The sequence below is a fragment of the Pelodiscus sinensis genome, chromosome 1, assembly GCF_052426305.1.
Source record: "Pelodiscus sinensis isolate ZL-2025 chromosome 1, ASM5242630v1, whole genome shotgun sequence".
Lineage (NCBI taxonomy): Eukaryota > Metazoa > Chordata > Testudines > Trionychidae > Pelodiscus > Pelodiscus sinensis.
Genome location: NC_143052.1, coordinates 172,234,698 through 172,251,808, shown reverse-complemented (window position 1 = coordinate 172,251,808; position 17,111 = coordinate 172,234,698). Strand labels below are relative to the sequence as shown.

The window sequence follows — 17,111 nt, the reverse complement described above, 5'->3', positions numbered from 1 at the left end:
GTGTTGGAGCATATCTACACTGCAGCTGGGAGCTTGCTTCCTAATGCTGGTACACATGCCTAGACTAGCTCTGCTTAAAGTAGCATGCTAGAAATAATGTAGCTGGCAGTGAGCATTTGAGGCAGCACAAACTAGCCACCTGATATAAATCCACCTGGAAATGTACTCCCGCAGCTAGCCTGAGACTCCACCTGTGTTATTTTTAGCATTCTAGGCCAAGCAGAGAAAGCATGTGTGTCTACTTGCACTGGAAAGCAGGCTTCCAACTGTAGTGTAGACATACATTGGAGAGACTGGATTATAGCTAAAACAATGGCCCTTAAAATCTTTCTTTGCAAAAAATAGACATGCTTTAAACACCACATTACAATTTTTGCACTTTACGTGATTATTTTTCCTCAAATATATTCACGAAAACATGTGTTTAAGGCAAAGTTTTAAAAGTGAAAGGGAGCTGTTGGGAATAGCATAAAATATGGTAGATTTAAAAGCCACTAAGAAAAGACAGAGGAAGAAGGGTATGGCAGATGAGAGAAGAGGATGAATATATGGGTATTAAGTTTGAGAAGTAGGAGGCAGCTTTGATGGTAGGCTGTCAATTTTAAGTGTGCTGTGGAATGCCAAACACTGCAATTCCACTTTGTAGCTGAAGAGCAGCAAAGTGGGAAACATTCTTGACTCCTTGAATTAGAACAAGAATTTAGAAAGGCAGTTATCTGCACTACTGAAAATATGCAATGATTAAGATCCTGATCCTACCTCTTCTGCACAATTTAGACATATATAGCTGCTGAGACTCCGCTGACTTTAAGGGTCACGTCATGCAAAGTCAGCTGAAAAATCAGGGCCACTGTCAGTACTGGTATATTTGAGTAAAGATTAATTATTTGTATTAACTGCCTACCTTCTTCCACCCTACCCTGCACGCTCTTATTTTTAGGATCAGCAGACATCAAGCACATCTACTAAGGAATTAAATTGGGTGATCAGCATCCTAGTAAAACCAATCTACACATAGGCAGCCCCACTGAATTTACTGTGAATTCATACTAAAGACTCCTCTGAGAGCAACACTAGGATTTCTGGGGGCATATAATTTCTCTTTGATGCTACTAGGACACTACATTTATTTCTTAACTTCTTAGGTAATATGCTTATATAATTCACACAAAGTTAAACATGGTTTTCAAAACTGTTGAGCACCCGTGAAATAATGCTGTGTAATGAAATAGCACGCTGCCACCAGTTTGAAGGCTAAAAGCTATAGGACTGTTACCTGAGCATGCTGTGCACATGCACAAACTCCCACCATTCTTAATGAACTTAATTGTTTAAGGCTATCATCGCTTCATTATATTTCACAAGAATTCCAAAGATTGTGATAGGATATTATACACTCCACAAACCAGTCACATAGTGTCACACTATGGTGACTTTTCCATCAGTCTGTAGTTTTGCAAGGTTTGCTTGGTTTATATTCATTGTAAAAATATTCAGAATAAGTTAATATCATCCTTCCTTGAGATAAAATAGCAAAATTTAGCACACATGCAAAAAGATACCCTATTGTATTTCTCAGCCATTATTCCAACCCTCTTTTACCCCCCTCCAACATTTTTCCCACTCTAGTTTCCCATTCACTGAGTTTCTATTTCCATACAATTTTATTCCCTCTATGTCAGTCTTGTTTTTCACCCTGACTTTCCAAATTCTCCCTACTCAACAGCTCCAGCATCTTCCCCCTTCATTTCCATGAACTCAACTCTCTACTTACCATCGGCATTTCAGTCTGCAGCATCCACTAAATTCCTTCCCCAGAATCTTGTCACCAAAATATCCAAAGGGGAGCTACATTCCTAGCAGAAGCCTTCCTTATAGAGCAGCAATTGGAGTACGAAAAAAAGGTATGCCTTCAAAAGACAGTTGCATACCAGTTCTCACTTCTTGTTAGACACACATATAGAACTGAAAATTATGAACCACTTTATGTGCGCTATGCTAGTTCATCCAACTACAGAAACTGATTAATTAGTTTTCTGCAATCCTCCAACCAAGGAAAACAAAACCACACCTCAAGAATTCAGGAGAACTAGACCATCATTGTTCACTTCATGTTGTGTTATACTTCCAGCTTGGAGTTCCACTCCTCTATTACCCTATTTTATATTTAGGGTCAAGCCAGCAGTTAAAGTTACCTTGACTGATGCTGCAAACAAGAGAGTTTTTTGCCCAGCAGCACAAATTACAGATTTAAAGACTAGGAATGCATTCCTAAACAGCTTCATTCTATGGAACGAGCTATAGGAAAACAGGAGCTCAGAAGCACATAGTTAATAGATTGTGGCAGCTGCAGAAGCTGGTGAAATACAGAAAGTGCATGTTGGTAATAGCAAAGGAAATGCTAACAGGCAACACTTTCCCATACTTGTTTGTAACATTGTAAAATGCTATTAGACTACAAGCATTAATGGCACCACCTGAGCCACTTATATTGTAAGAGGTAAAAGACAGAAAATATATACTAAGCTACGTAATTCTTTCGCTTATGTAACATTCCAAGTGTTAAAATATTTGCAATAAAAGCACATTTCAGAGATACTTAGGTTGTCTGAAGCACATGCAGCCCATTATACAACACTACCAAGGAGGCATCCCAAATCTTGACACTAGGAGCTCTCTAAATTGCATACCTAGAACGTGGACTACTATATTATATTTTTGGGAGGGGATGGGGGAGAGAGTGTTATTTTGTTTTATCCAGTTCTTCGCAGTAGTTACCTGGGTTAACATATGAGCCCAATAGCCAGAAAGAACTGGCTTCTGATCAGTTTCCCATCTGGTTTTCCCCCTGACTTACAGCTGCAGAGGAGATGGATAAATTCTCCTTTATGCCAACTCTGAAATTGATCAGGAGTCTGTTCTTTCCAAGCAGTTAAGCACTCTTTCTCTGGGAATTTCATTTGACCAAGGTGTGAAATTTGGGAAGCCGCTTTGTTGTGACAGCATTGAATAATGGACTCTGTATGTTCCAGATAACCCCAATTCTCTCTGTTGAAATGTTCCGTTTCTCACAAACATACTGCTAACACATGAGTGTTTAAGTCTTCAGTTTTAAAAAGGAAGTGAAACCTCAAACATTGTGTGAATGAAAACAAAACCAATGAGATAAACAGGTCAATTGCCTCACTATTGAATCCTAAAGAGAGACAAGGTACTTGCAGAAGTTATTGCCAGGCAGCTAACAGACCTCCGCACTAACACACCTCAGGCATTTCAATCCATGTTGTTGACTGTAAATTATGATATTAGGATCAAGGATATTACAATCATAAGGACACTGAAATCAAAATGGAGTCTTGGATTTCACACAAATTAAAATGGAACCCAAAGGACTAAAGGACTTTACTGCCAAAAAAACATTGTCTGCATGTTATACCAAATAAAAGCAAGCAGGATCTTATGAGGGGAATAAGGCAAAAAGCCACATTTATTGTAAAGATAATAATAAAAAAATAAAGATAGAAGCAAACAACATTGTTTAACTACTTATTCCTATCACTACTTAACCCTTATACACTTTATATATATATAAACATTTCTTCATACATCCATTCATTCAAGTTCTGTGTATAGTTACCAGCCTGAAAGTTACTTGTGACAGAATACTGGCCAGGTACTCTGTACACAAGTGATGGTAGTGGGGAGCGAAGTCCTGATCAGATGCGCATCTGAAGCTCCTGTTAGGCTGGCAGCAGAACCTTGGACTCTGATTCCATAGTTTTTTAGTCCAGTTCTTTTAGGAATTTCTTCCTATGCCAGTCTATGGAAATTGCAGCATCATGCTGATGTCTCCAGGGTGGCTGCCAGGTGCTCATCAGTGATCTCATCGGGTGGACCTCCAGTACTTGGTTTTCTCCACTTGACACCTTTTGGTTGCACTGGCACCCGACGCCTTCTTCAGCCCTTTGTTGCTGTATTCTCAGGCTGGCACCGCTCAGAACCATTCATTCATCGTCCAAGCACTCTCTCTCTCTTACATACATTCCCTAATTAAGGTTTCCCATAAAGTATTTTGTATAAAAAGTTGTAGTTACAAAAGTTTCTGGGTGGTATTGCTTAAAACATTCTCTGAGTGCTGAGTAAAGATACAATGTTTTAAAGAGAACAGGCGTCAATTATGTAACAATGCCCTTAGTCAATTACAGGGCTTGGCTCCCATAGCAGATTTAGTGGCTTGACAATGTATTGTTACAATGTATCTCTGCAATGTCAATTTCAAGCAGCCCCTTGTACAAGCTTGAGCATGCCCTGGGACACAGAGGGGGGGCTGTTTCTGGCTACATAGTATTATATTCTTAACAGTTCTAAGTTACATGACCTAATACATTATATTCTAAAGGGGCAATAATAATAAATCTAAACATTTAACAATCTTAACAAATAATAATAATAAGAAGAATTAATAATAAATCTAAACACTAAGTTGTGGGGAACAAATTATGGGGAGATTCCCCCAAATGGAAGTGAGATTTTCAATACATTAATATGTTATCCCTACATGCACACAACACTGTTGCTCTGCACATGGCACTAAAGTCTGCACCAGGAACTCTAATTTGCACCCAACAGCACACCTTGCGTACTACAGATGCTCCTGCTGTTTTCCAGCCTTGGGACCTTTATAAGCTCAGGCCCCTGAAGAGATCAGGATGGTTCATCTTCGCTTGTTCGGTTCAGTTCATTCGTCCACCTGTTCATAAGCAGCTTGATGTTCTTAAGGACCATGGTGAAGGCCGGGACCTACTACGGGACAGATCACCATCTCTAGCTACTTACAGGATGCTTCAGTTCACTACTGTGGCAATTGCCCAGTGTTGTGGGCTCTACCTACCTGCATCACCAAACCAAGCATACCACCTAGTCCTACTCTGATTATTCTGGCGAAAGCCCTTATCCTGGAGCCAAGAACCATTTCAACTGTGTGTGTGTGTGCGTGCACACGCGCGCATGCGCTACTCACGTGCTGTCACATCGACAGATCAACATCTACATTTGGACTCCTCAGTGTTCCTCCCCTGAGGCTGCCAAGCCAACAGGTTGAAGGTCCTGAGCCTCAGCTGTCATGTACCCCTAGAACAGACTGAATATAGTGTTTCTCTTGTTATGTTGTCTGTGCTATCTTGTATCACTTCTGGGGTGAGGGGTTGGTTTATGCAGTGTTGTATTCTGGGGTTTTTCTTTGTGTTGTCATCTGTTGTATTCAACTATATATATATCTTTTAAATTTGACATTCGTGTCTGTGTTTATTTCGGACTAGAGAAATCTGTCGGTGATAGATACAGTGGTTTCCAGGTCGGACCACCTTCTGGGACAAAGGCATTTTCCCTCTTGTTTGGCCCCAGACTAAATTTTGTTTACTAGTGCACCTTTGTTGGTAAAGATGTGACCTCACCTACTTTACCTGACAGTAAAACTCAAATGACCTTGCTGCCACTATATTTTTACATCTGGGAAAGCAAAGTGTCACACTGCCATCAGCTAAGACAGCTTAAAACTAGACCTGCTAATTTGTGTGAAAACTGCTAACTGTCTTGTCTTCCCTAGAATTTCCTCTCAAGTTAGCTAGTCAAAGCTAAGAGCACACCTAGTGAAGACAGAGTCTGAAAAGTCTATTGTCTAAATAGTAAAGGAAGTAAACAGATGACAGACGACTGCTACTTTTGGCCAGACTTGAAGAAGGTATTATCTAAATAGCTGGATTTGCAGCACCATTTATATTGACCGCTTGGTAAAGTTAATAGCACAAAAACATGGATTTATAGTATCCTTGTCAATACTACAGCTCTTCTTTTTAGAGAAAATAGCGAAATGCATGAAAAAAAATGGTTTAAATGATCTTAAAAAGTCTTATTAAAATTTTAGAACACGATTAAGTTGGAGAACTTAGACATGTTTAGCTTTAGTTTTAGGACTTCTGAATCACATGGATGTTAAGGTGGAACTGAATAAGCACAGTGTAAGTAATTCAGGAAATGAAATAGCTGGGTAACAAAAACCTGACAAGCATCCTATCATCTGCTTCCCCCTTCCCCGGCCAACAACAAGTCCTCCTCAAATTATATTCCATTCCTTTTCCTTTCAGGCAGAAGAGGAAAGGTAAATATTTACCCTGTCAGATGCAGAGAAGCTACAGGGTCTTCATACATCTGAAGTTAGTCTAGTACTCTTCAGTTACACACACACAAAAATGAATACACTCCGACCTTGAGGGATGGAGACAAGAGGGAGGGAAATAGAGTATTGCTGAATACCTTCACTTCATTCTTCACTCTCAAAGACTATGTGCATTAGTCCTGACAGATATTCTGTCTATATACTTGGTTCATTTTTTTCCTCCCAAACACTATTGTAGCCTTCACCACCTCCACAGTGAACTAAGCCAAGATTTTAGTTTTCCTGAACTTGCCTAGGTGGGCTCAAAAGACACATGCGCATACAGCACTAAATCGTATTTTAAAATACTAATTAATAAAGTTATCAATTTTCAAAATTTTAAACAACTTTTCATAAGTCACACAGTACTTTAACCTGACAATATTTCTCAAAGTAAATTAGAAAAGACAATTTTTGCTAAAGCAAGCTTAGCTTAGTAATTTTCCACATGCTCTGCAAGACCTTCTTTCATAACGACAGAACTAAGATCTGGTGCTACAGCAAAACCACTCAAAAGCCAGCACACACTGTTCCATTGTATCAACCCTTACCATATTATCATGAGAGTCAAAATTTCACAGTATTACAATTGGCCTCTTTCAAGAAATTCCCAGCAACTCAGGAACTCAGCCAGAGTGCTGAGGGTATGTCTACACTAGCCCTCTAGTTTGAACAGGCCTAACGTAGGCTTGACGTGATCATGAATTATGACCTCATGGAATGAGGTGTAACAGTTCGAGTTAATGTTTGACTGCCACGTGTAACCGCGGGCAGTTAGTTTGAATTATGGGGATTTAAAAATGGCACCCAGATGGGAAGATGCAAATAAAACCCGGGATATTTAAATCCTGGGCTTCATTTGCAACGTCGAATGCCTACATTAGCATCCTTAGTTCGAATTAGGGGGCTAATGCAGACATACCCTAATTCATGCTGCAATTCTGACTGCAGCCACCACTGTCTATTGCTAGAAAGCTAGCTTTAGACTGCTGTTCTAGCTTCCACTAGTAGAAGATTTTGTTTGCCCTGTCTTGCTACTCTCCTTCCTGTGCTGAAAAGCCCCAGGACAAGGTGAGAAATTATAGGAGTGGTCTCCCAGCATTAAGCAGGGATGAAAAACAAAAAGTCTAAAAGCAAATAAATGTTCTAACCCACATGCCTATCTTTTCCTAGAAGAGATGGATAGAGCAGACAGAAGCCAGGAGCTCCTGGGCAGATGAGAAACTAAGTTGGAGGCAAAGAAGTTAGAGACTGAGGAGAAAGTATCCACTTGTGGGAGGTGAGCAGAAATAGAAGAGAAACAAGTAGGGGGAGAACAGATGGGAGAAGGTACATCTCTTCATCCTATAGCTCTATAACATTACCATTGCCAAAACAAGCCAATTTAGCAACTGTAATTTATTACCAGTGTAGCTACTCATTCCAAATATTGCAACTGATTTAGATTTAAAACAATTTTTTAGATTTGCTCTGTTCAATATTTACATTATCAACCATTATAATTTTAAGCATGTGTTTCACAATATTCTTGCTCCCAAGTCCCAGCTCTTGGAATTCAGAGACTGTATCAGTCTCCATTTTTTTTCCTAAAAATACATTTCTGATTTAAGCCATATTCACGGTTTTTAACACAAGGTTCCCAAAATTTATTTAATCTTTTATATTTCTTTCACTCCTAGTCACTATTTTGCTTTGCGAGTTTCTAGCCAGTTCCACCCAAAGGTTCTCTATCTAGCACAATGCTACAACATCTCAGTTGCAAATATTTTTAAGAGTGTTAATATTTACAAGCCAAATTTTACTGAGTAACTTTAATACTTTATAGCATTTGAATTTACTCCAAAGAAAGCTTACTTTTTTTTAAAAAAAAAAAAAGCGCTAGTTGATTGTTTTGAGCAGTTATTTGCATCTTCCATTAAATGGCTAGATGGATTCAAAAATAAATCCAATAAGTATTTATGTTGATAACCAAATCCAGTAATTATTTAAATACTGAGTAAAGACAGCCAAGGTGAGGAAACATTCCACTAGAAATAAAATCTCTACCAGAATATTTCCCCTCCCCCCCCCCAGTATGGTCCATTGGTAGGACACCCGACTACACTTCTAGAAACCTAGGTTTTATTCCTTCTAGACTTGGTTTTTTTAATGCAAACAGAATTTAGCTAGTAGATGAAGAATTCCTCTCAACCCCTGAATTATTTAGTAATGACCCAAGATTTTTCTGAAAAGCAAAGATTCAAGGAGAAAAAAAAAAAAAAATCAGATTTAACAAGGAAATAAGGATTATTAATTTTTTAGTTCTCTTCAGCTTCATTCTTGTTGCTATGGAAAGCCTCCCAGAGTGAAATTTACCAGTTATTGTCAGTTTCAAAAGGAAAGTAACAGGCAAGGTTCCCTCTAAGCTGCACAGATGACACAGACGCCTAGTAAGCCCAATGCAGGGGCTCAGGACTGCCATGCACAGAGCTGTCACAGTCAGAGGAGATGCCACAACAAGAAACGGTTTTCTCTTTCCTTTCTTATAATCAACATATTTGAAAGGGCACAAAGACAGTGGAAAGACAACCTAATCTAGAGGGTGAAGTCACTGATGAAGATTTGGAGCTAGACAAAGATGTGGAGTTCCCAAAGGGGTCACCCATTGGGACAGGCAGCCAGGAATGGCTCTCCACTCCTGAAGGAGGCAGGGTAAGTAGCTGTGGATTGCTGAGCGTGGAGCTGGGTTTAGGGAATAGAAACTTGGGAGGCTGACTGTTTCTCAGAGATGGACATTTCCCACTGTAGCTAATTGGCACAGCAGAACAGCATGTTGATCACAACAATACTTAACAGGAATCCTACAGAGACATCTCCATGAAAGTTTCCTGGAGGTACAGGCAGTCCCCGAGTTACACGGATCCGACTTATGTCGGATCCGTAGTTAAGAACGGGGATTTCTTGCCCCGAAGAACTAGAGCAGCGGGACGCCTGGTCCCGCCACCCGCCTTCTCCGGGGCGAGAAAAGCTGCTCCCCGTCTCCCTGGTCTGCTGGCGGAGCCAGCAGACCAAGGAGACGGGAGCAAAGCGGCGGAGCACCGGGGGCCGGACCCGCGGCCGCTTCCAGATCAGCTGGAAGCGGCGCGGGTCCTGCCGGGTGCTCCGCCGCTCTGCGCAGCGTCTCCCTGGTCTGCAGACCAGGCAGACGCTGAACAAAGCAGTGGAGCACCCGGGGCCGGACCCGCGCCGCTTCCAGCTGATCTGGAAGCGGCGCGGGTCCAGCCGGGTGCTCCACCGCTCTGTTCAGCGTCTGCCTGGTCTGCAGACCAGGGAGACGCTGCGCAGAGCTGCGGAGGACCCGGGCCGGACAGCGGCGCTGATCTGGAAGCGCCACGGTTCGGCCCGGGTCCTCCACAGCTTTGCTCCACGTCTCCCTGGTCTGCTGGGGGGGGACGCAGCTAGTGCCCCCCCAGCAGACCAGGGAGACGCTAAGCAAAGCCGCGGAGGACCCGGGCTGGACTGCGGCGCTGATCTGGAAGCGCCACGGTTCGGCCCGGGTCCTCCGCAGCTTTGCTCCACGTCTCCCTGGTCTGCTGGGCGGGGACGCAGCTAGTGCCCCCCCAGCAGACCAGGGAGATGTGGAGGAAAGCCGGGGGCCTGTGGTAGAGCAGGTGGGGCACTGCCGGTTGGTCCCGCAGCACCGCTTCTTGGCGCTACTGGACCAACCCGGCAGCACCCCAGCTGCTCTGCCCCAGGCGTCCTGATTCAGCTGCTGATCAGTTTCAGCAGTGGCTGAATCAGGATGCCTAGGGCAGAGCAGCTGGGGTGCTGCTGGGTTGCTCCAGTAGCTCCGAGGAGCAGCCGCGCTACTGGACCAAGCCAGCAGCACCCGAGCTGCTCTGCCCCAGGCGTCCCAAAGTCAGCCACTGCTGAAACTGACCAGCGGCTGACTACAGGAAGCCCAAGGCAGAGTTGCTCTGCCCTGGGCTTCCTGGAATCAGCTGCTGATCAGTTTCAGCAGCAGCTGACTTGGGGACGCCTGGTGTTCTTATCTTGAATCTGTATGTAAGTGGAACTGGTGTCCAGATTCAGCAGCTGTTGAAACTGATCAGTTTCAGCAGCGGCTGATGCCAGTTCCGACTTACATACAGATTCAACTTAAGAACAAACCTACAGTCCCTATCTTGTACGAAACCCAGGGACTGCCTGTACTTGTTAATCCTCTGCAGTAGATTCTGAGAGGGAGAGTTTGGGTGAAGGAGGGGGTTCTGACCTGAGTCAAGGGATTCTGGCCTGAGGGAAAGGTGAAGGAGGGGGTGCAGGGTATGGGAGGGAGTTGTGACGGGGGCAAGAGGGTGCAGAGGGTTTGGATGCTGACCTGGGCAAGGGAGTTGATATGCAGGATGGGTAGGAGTGCCAGAGGCAGGCTCTGGCTGGGAGGAACTTACCTGCAGCATCCCCACAGCAGGCTGGACTCCCTGCCTGCTGCAGCCCCAGATCACTTAATATTGTGGGCTGTTCTCTCAATGTGCCTCTCAGCTCCAGGATGAGGAGAGGCTTGTGTTGCCCCCCACCTTCCAGGCCAATCTCTTAGCTACTATTGGTTGGTTGTTTCTGGTCACAAAAAGCCTCCCCTTCCCTCTAGAGCACAGAGCCACTCAGGGCAGCCCTGCACTTAAATCAGTGGCTGCTGTATGTCTGAGGGTCCCAGCAGGGTGTCCACAGGCCAGATCTGGTGGCTTGGCAGACCTGATAAAGCCCACAAGAGGCAACTTGCCCACTCCAATCCAATGTTTGCTAGTGACAGAACGGAGTACATGATAAAAGTAATGGAGGACCAAACAGAAATGCTCGAGTCTTCAATAATATGGCAGAGTGAGCAGACCTGGGCTCTTCATGCATAAATCTTTACCATTCTCTCCACACATGCACATGCCACCTTTCCACTTTCAGGTACTCACCAGTTTTTCCTTCACTCCTACCTACTGCACAGCTTTCACAAGAATATCTGGACCTATACACAGTTGTGAGGTTCTGCCCTGTCCCAGTCCCTCCTTTCCCTCAAGCATCTCAATTTTAGATAGTGTCAATGTGCCATTTCTTGATTAATAAAAGTAGAGATTTGTAATAGTAAATCTTTATTTTTTTCCTCCCTGCAAGTCACATAGCAATCACTACTAATATATGCTTAGGCATTTTAATCATTTTCTTACTGGAATATGTGGCCCCCAAAGGTCAACAGTCTCCTAAGAAAAAAGGACATGTAATACACCAGGGAAGCAACTCTAACACAGGAAAAATGACTGCTGCTCATTGTCAAAATGCTTCTCCAAAGCCTCCCTGATTTCAATTGAAGACCTTTGAGCACCTTTGATAGCCCTACTATCTGTCTGCTTAAACTTAGCAGTCAAGCCGTCCATCTCAGCGCTCCACCCCTGAGCAAACCTATCACCTCCAGAGTCACACAGATTATGCAATGACCAGAATATTATCTTCACCAAGGTCAAACCTGCCATAAAGATAATATCAGTGCAGCTTAAATCTTCCAAAGGCACATTCAACTGTTATCCAGTGACTGGCACCTACTCAGACTGTTATTAAAGTGTTTCTTACAGATGTCCTGGTATCCCAAGTAAGGTTTCATGAGTCAGGGTTTAGGGGAAAGTTGGCTCTCCCAGGATCATTGTGGGCATTTCCCATTGCAATCTTAATGTCCGGAAAGAAAGTCCCCGCTTGCAGCTTTATAAGCATTCACGTCCCTAGTGATTGTCCGAGACAGAACATCAGAAATGGCTGCTCGTCGCAGGGAGCCATAGCCTGTAATACCTCTAAGGCTAGTATAGGGGGCTCTGTCTGTGAGGTGGAGTGTTTTCCATATAAGGGCATGGAAATTAATAATCTTCCCCTGCTCGCTCCACCCATTGCAGTGAAAGATCAGCCAATGGGCTGACTTGTGCTGAGGCCTGCTACTCCACCCACTGCAGCAAAAACCAACCTATGGGGAGATAAGTTCACAGGCAATAAAACAGGCAGGCTCTCACTGGGGATTCGCATCGAGTGAATGCCTGGCCTGATCATCTAGATGCCTTGCACCCCCCGCTCTCGAGTCTTACTGAGTGTATTCCGAGTTGGTCGACCCGAGTGGAGACAGTTCGAACATGCGACTGGTACTTGTGTTCCTGCTGTCTCCAGAACTGGTATAACCCCCCCCCGCCCCCCCCCCCCCCCCCCCCCCACACACCATCATCCCTATCCTAATTGATTTCTTAGTTGTCCTTATTGCTTGTCAAGTGACAGTGGTTAAAAAGTTACTAAGTTAGTTTATAAATAGTGGTGGTTTAGGGTTTTTACTGTTTCTTTGTATAAAGTTGTGTAAATAATCAGCCCTATGGACAATACCAGTGTTAATTCAACTGTTCCTAACCCCTGGGCAGTTATTGGGAATTATTGTGATTTAGAAAAGCCTCAGGGAATTGTTTTGTGTTGTCTGGCAATCGGTTTAATTTTTGTTCTGATGATTGTCTGGCGTCATCAAAATAAAATCAGTTTGTGCTCTTTAAAACCCCCAGTTGTGGTCTCATCCTTTCCGGCATCCCTTCGAACCTTGTGTATTACGGGGAATGACAGTGATGACATCGCACATGGCAGTGCAATTAATCATTAAGCTACTGGCAGAAGACGACTTGCAAAAACCAGACGTTCTAGGTGACATGGATAGCAGCAAATGCACTTCACTTCTGGCATTTACGGAGCAGCTGCATAGGGTAAAACATCACTTTTGGACTAGGGAAGCCAACACTGAATGATGAGATTGCATAATGATACAGGTGTCGGATGAAGAGTGGCTACCGAACTTTCACATGCATAAAGCCATCTTTCTACAACTATGTGAGATACTCGCCTCAGCCCTGCAGCGCAAGGACATCAGAATGAGAATTGCCCTCTTTGTAGGAAAAAAAAGCATAAGGCAACAGCTGTCTGGAGACTGTTGGCTTGAGACTGCTATCAGTCGCTAATCAATTTGGAGCTAGGAATTCTACTGCTGTAGCTTCATTAATGCAAGTGTGTAGGATTAGATTCATTGCCCTACTACGGAGGACCAAGACTATGGGAAATGTATGTGAAATAATTGATGGCTTTGTAGAGATGGGTTTTCCTAACTACAGAGGGACAAGAGATTGTGCATACGTGCCAATTTTAGCAACAGACTGCCTTGCAACAGAGTAAATAGGAAAGGGGTACTTCTCTATGCTATTGCAAGTGCTTGTGGATCACTATATGCATTTTGCAGACATCAGTGCAGGATGGTCTGAAAAGGTGCATACCATACACATCTTCAGGAACACTGCCGCCTGCTTGCTGTGGGCAGGGACCGGAGCAGCCCCTGCCCCACCTCCATTTAAATCATTTTACTGATTAAATAATATGTTCAACTGGTTAATTAAAAGGGATTTTACAACCCTAGACTTCATGACACTTCAACTAGGAGAGAAATACAGCATCCATTTGTTCTTACAACAGACGCTAAGATGTACACCTATTGAAAAAAGTGGCACAAAAGAAAGTCAGAAGCCAATGGAGGGCTGGGACAGAAAGCAATGCAGGAAAGTACATTTAGCTCAATTCCAAGATGCACCATGACCCACTCTGCTTTCCCATACCTAGTGACTGAAAGTGACATCTGGCACTGTGTGGGATACATACCCACAGTGCATTGCTCACATCGTAAATGGTGTCTCCAAGGTGGACATGATCTGTCCAAGGAGGCAAGTGTGAACATGCTTTTGGGATTCTTGTTACATCTTTTGGGTCTCAACATACGTTTGTGCATCAAATCTCAGCAGTGTAGACGAAGCCTTAGAAATAAAGCAGGTTGTGCTTTTTTCCTCAAGACCTTATTCTGTTCCACACATTTGTACCACTCCAACCCCACTACTCCTATGCATGCTGCCAGTGCTTGCAAAGACAAAAGCTATAAAAGGGAGGGAACTGACGAGAAAAATAAATGTAGGTATTAACATATTATGGCCTTACAGCTCTGCTGTCACATTATAATGTATGTGTACCTCATCTTGCTATGATCCACTTTAACTCATACTCCATGTCAACAAAACATTTGTATTAAGAAATTTTATACATGTACTTTGGTATTTGGAAGTGAATTTACTTCTACTTATAGAAAATTCAATCTTATTTTGCTTAATTGTTAAATATTTATCTAATACCCAAAATAATATTGCACCCACCTTATTTTAAGCCTTCTGCCAGAGAATACATATTTCCACACTAATTCTGTATGGCCTTTCTTTTGACCACATCAGGGTGCCAGGCACATTCGTAAGCCTGCATTTCTTGGACAAAACAGGTACACTGACACTGAAGTTTATTTAGCAATCTGGAATTAGCACACGCTGGCAAAGTCATGGTTTTTTAATACTATGGCTATCGCACTGAGACAAATGTAGACATGTTATTTACTACAATATAGTCAAAGAACAAACACAGTCAGGTTTATTGCACTGTTACTAAAAGCAATAATAAAGAATCACACCTGCCATCACTGTCCTCTAACTGGTGTTGCCACCTTGGAATTATACCATGAGGAAAAATGTTTGCACGGTACACGTTTGCATAAAATTAGGTTTTGGTTTTTAAAGCTCAATACTGGCTTTAAAAAACTGTTTTCTTTGAGTGAGGTTTATTCTGTAACACTAACAAGATCTCCAGACAAGAACAGTTAAACCAATGAAGAGATCACCAACACAGAGGCAGACTGATGAACAGCCTAAGTGATGCAATTGGCGTATTTTGCAGGACGTACATACAAACATTGCCACAAACTACTGCACACACCAGTACAGCCATTCAAGGTCGCACAGTGACCTTTTCATTCAATTAGAGAGGCAGATTAAACCAGAGGAAGCTTCCGGCAAATATGCAAGTCACTCAGAACAGCACAAGGTCTGTGTCAAAACGGGGGGGGAGGGTGCCAGAAAATGATTTAGCAATTACCAAGAGAAATGCAAATGCAACTCAGTTTTAAAGGCAACTAGCTAAAGGCAGGACCAGACCTCCCACCTGCTACACTGTACCAGGTGACACTTCAGACATCTCTGAGAGCAGTACTGACCATGCCTGCGGCTGGCCACACCATTTGGTCCTCTCACCCGGAACGTAAACAAACAAACATACACGTTTCTTGACCCAGGTCAAGACTACGAAAAGCGAAGGGAAGCTGGAAACGCAGGATACTGGTCACCCCCAGGATTCACCTGCTCTCTGGAGTGTCCAGCCGGGAAGGAGGGAAAGAAGCTAGTGACACAGGGAGTCAGTTTCACTTTCCTGCGCCGGGCCCAGGCGTGCGGGGCAGCGCGGACTCTAAACAGCTGTTCTCACGGGCACGTGGTTAATGCTCAGCGCTAGAAGCACCCAGCCACCTACCCGCACCCCCAGCCCCTTCCCCGGCCCAATTGGGGTCACTAACGTCGCTAGGAAGGGGCGGGGGCGGAGGCCGAGGAGCCCCCCCCACACACACACACTGTGCCGGGGACCCAGCACCGAGTCCTGCTGAGACGGGCTCAGCCTGGGCGGGGGAGGAAGGGGCGGTCACGGGCCCCGAGGAGGGGGCGGGGGCTGCGGTACCTGCGCTGGAAGTCGGGCGCGAAGGGGGCCAGGGAGGGGTCCCGCGCCAGCAGCCGCGGCAGCTCCGGCACCGACACGCCCCGCACGACAGCGGCGGCCATTTTACTGGCGGCAGCGGCGCCCGCTTGGCCCGGCCCGGCCTATATACAGCGCGGGGGGGGGGGGGGGGGCACGGACACTCCGCCCCGGACACCGGCTCCCTCCAGCCCCCGCCGGGCTCCGCCTCCCCCGGGACTTGGTGCAAAGCTCCGCGCGCTCCCCGCTCCCGGGGCCTGTCGCTCTCAGCGCCGCACCGCGGGCAAGTCCCGCCGGGCCCAGGGCGTTTCCTTCGGCTCCCCCCCCCCCCGCCCCCCGCAGCCACAGGGTGGCCTGAGGAGAGGTGCCCCTGCCGAGCTCCCAGCCTCGAGCGCCCTGGTAACTTCCAGGGAGGCCGAAACAGGCCCCGCAGTAAACTATGTATCGGTCCGTGTTTCGTCAGCTGAGACGCGTGGCAGTGGACACCCTCCTCCCCTCCCCTCCCCGCCCCGGGACCGCCCAGTAGCGGCACTTTCTGAGTCAGAGAAACATTTCTGCCCGCCAGTGAAAGGACACACGCGTGAGTGCGCAGGACTGGGGCCTGCCTCTCCTTCTGGCAGGCTTGGAGCGTGCTGGGACGCTGTCTTCATCCCACCGCCCTACATGGAGCGTCCCATGCAGGTGCACCACACGGAGCACTGAAGAAGGAAACTGAAAAGGTTGGGATCCCGGGGCTGTGAGAAGTGAACAAGTGCGGGATGGCAAACTGCATTTAGGTCAGTGAAGGACACCACGGGTGCCTCGACACAGCACAGTTAAGTCGAAATAGGATACACAATTTGAGTTACGCAAATTGTGCATCTTGTTTCGATGCTATTTCAAAATAGTTTATTTCATCATTTGGCACTGCCTGCGTAGCACCAGGTTTTTAAATAAAGCGTTATTCTGAAATGTCCTTTACTCTGCGTAGAATGACGTTTACAGGGACTTCGGCATAGCGAGCCCAAAATGATAGACTTGCTGTGAAGACGCAGAATAGCTATTTCGGGATATTCTGATATCCCTAAGTGAAGACATGTAAGAGTGTGGTTCCTAGGGTAGACACACCACACGTTATATGGGAAAAAATACACAAAGGCTACGTCTACACTGGCCGCCTATTACGAAATAGGCATGCTAATGTAGAACTTTGGAAGAGGCAAATGCGCGGGGGATTTAAATATCCCCCGCAGCATTTGCATTTTCATGGCCGCCGCTTTTT

General features: G+C 44.9%; 1 protein-coding gene and 1 long non-coding RNA gene across 5 annotated transcripts in view; one reads left to right on the top strand and one right to left on the bottom strand.

Moving 5' to 3' along the window:
• GBE1 (1,4-alpha-glucan branching enzyme 1) overlaps positions 1 to 16,039 on the bottom strand; it is a 255,351-nt gene extending 239,312 nt beyond the window's left edge. The window contains exon 1 of one of the 2 annotated variants that reach the window (XR_012897753.2): positions 15,836 to 16,039. Coding sequence is in view for 1 of the 2 variants with exons in the window: in XM_075909685.2 (XP_075765800.1) it covers positions 15,836 to 15,936 (101 nt within the window). In the remaining variant the exon portion in view is untranslated. The remainder of the gene's footprint in view (positions 1 to 15,835) is intronic. The other variant, XM_075909685.2, reaches the window with a different exon arrangement.
• Positions 16,040 to 16,095: 56 nt separating this feature from the next.
• The window catches only part of LOC142820533 (uncharacterized), a 95,323-nt gene continuing 94,307 nt past the window's right edge, over positions 16,096 to 17,111 (top strand). For all 3 annotated transcript variants that reach the window (XR_016347884.1, XR_012897758.2, XR_012897756.2), the window contains exon 1: positions 16,096 to 16,626. This is a non-coding gene — a long non-coding RNA (uncharacterized LOC142820533). The remainder of the gene's footprint in view (positions 16,627 to 17,111) is intronic.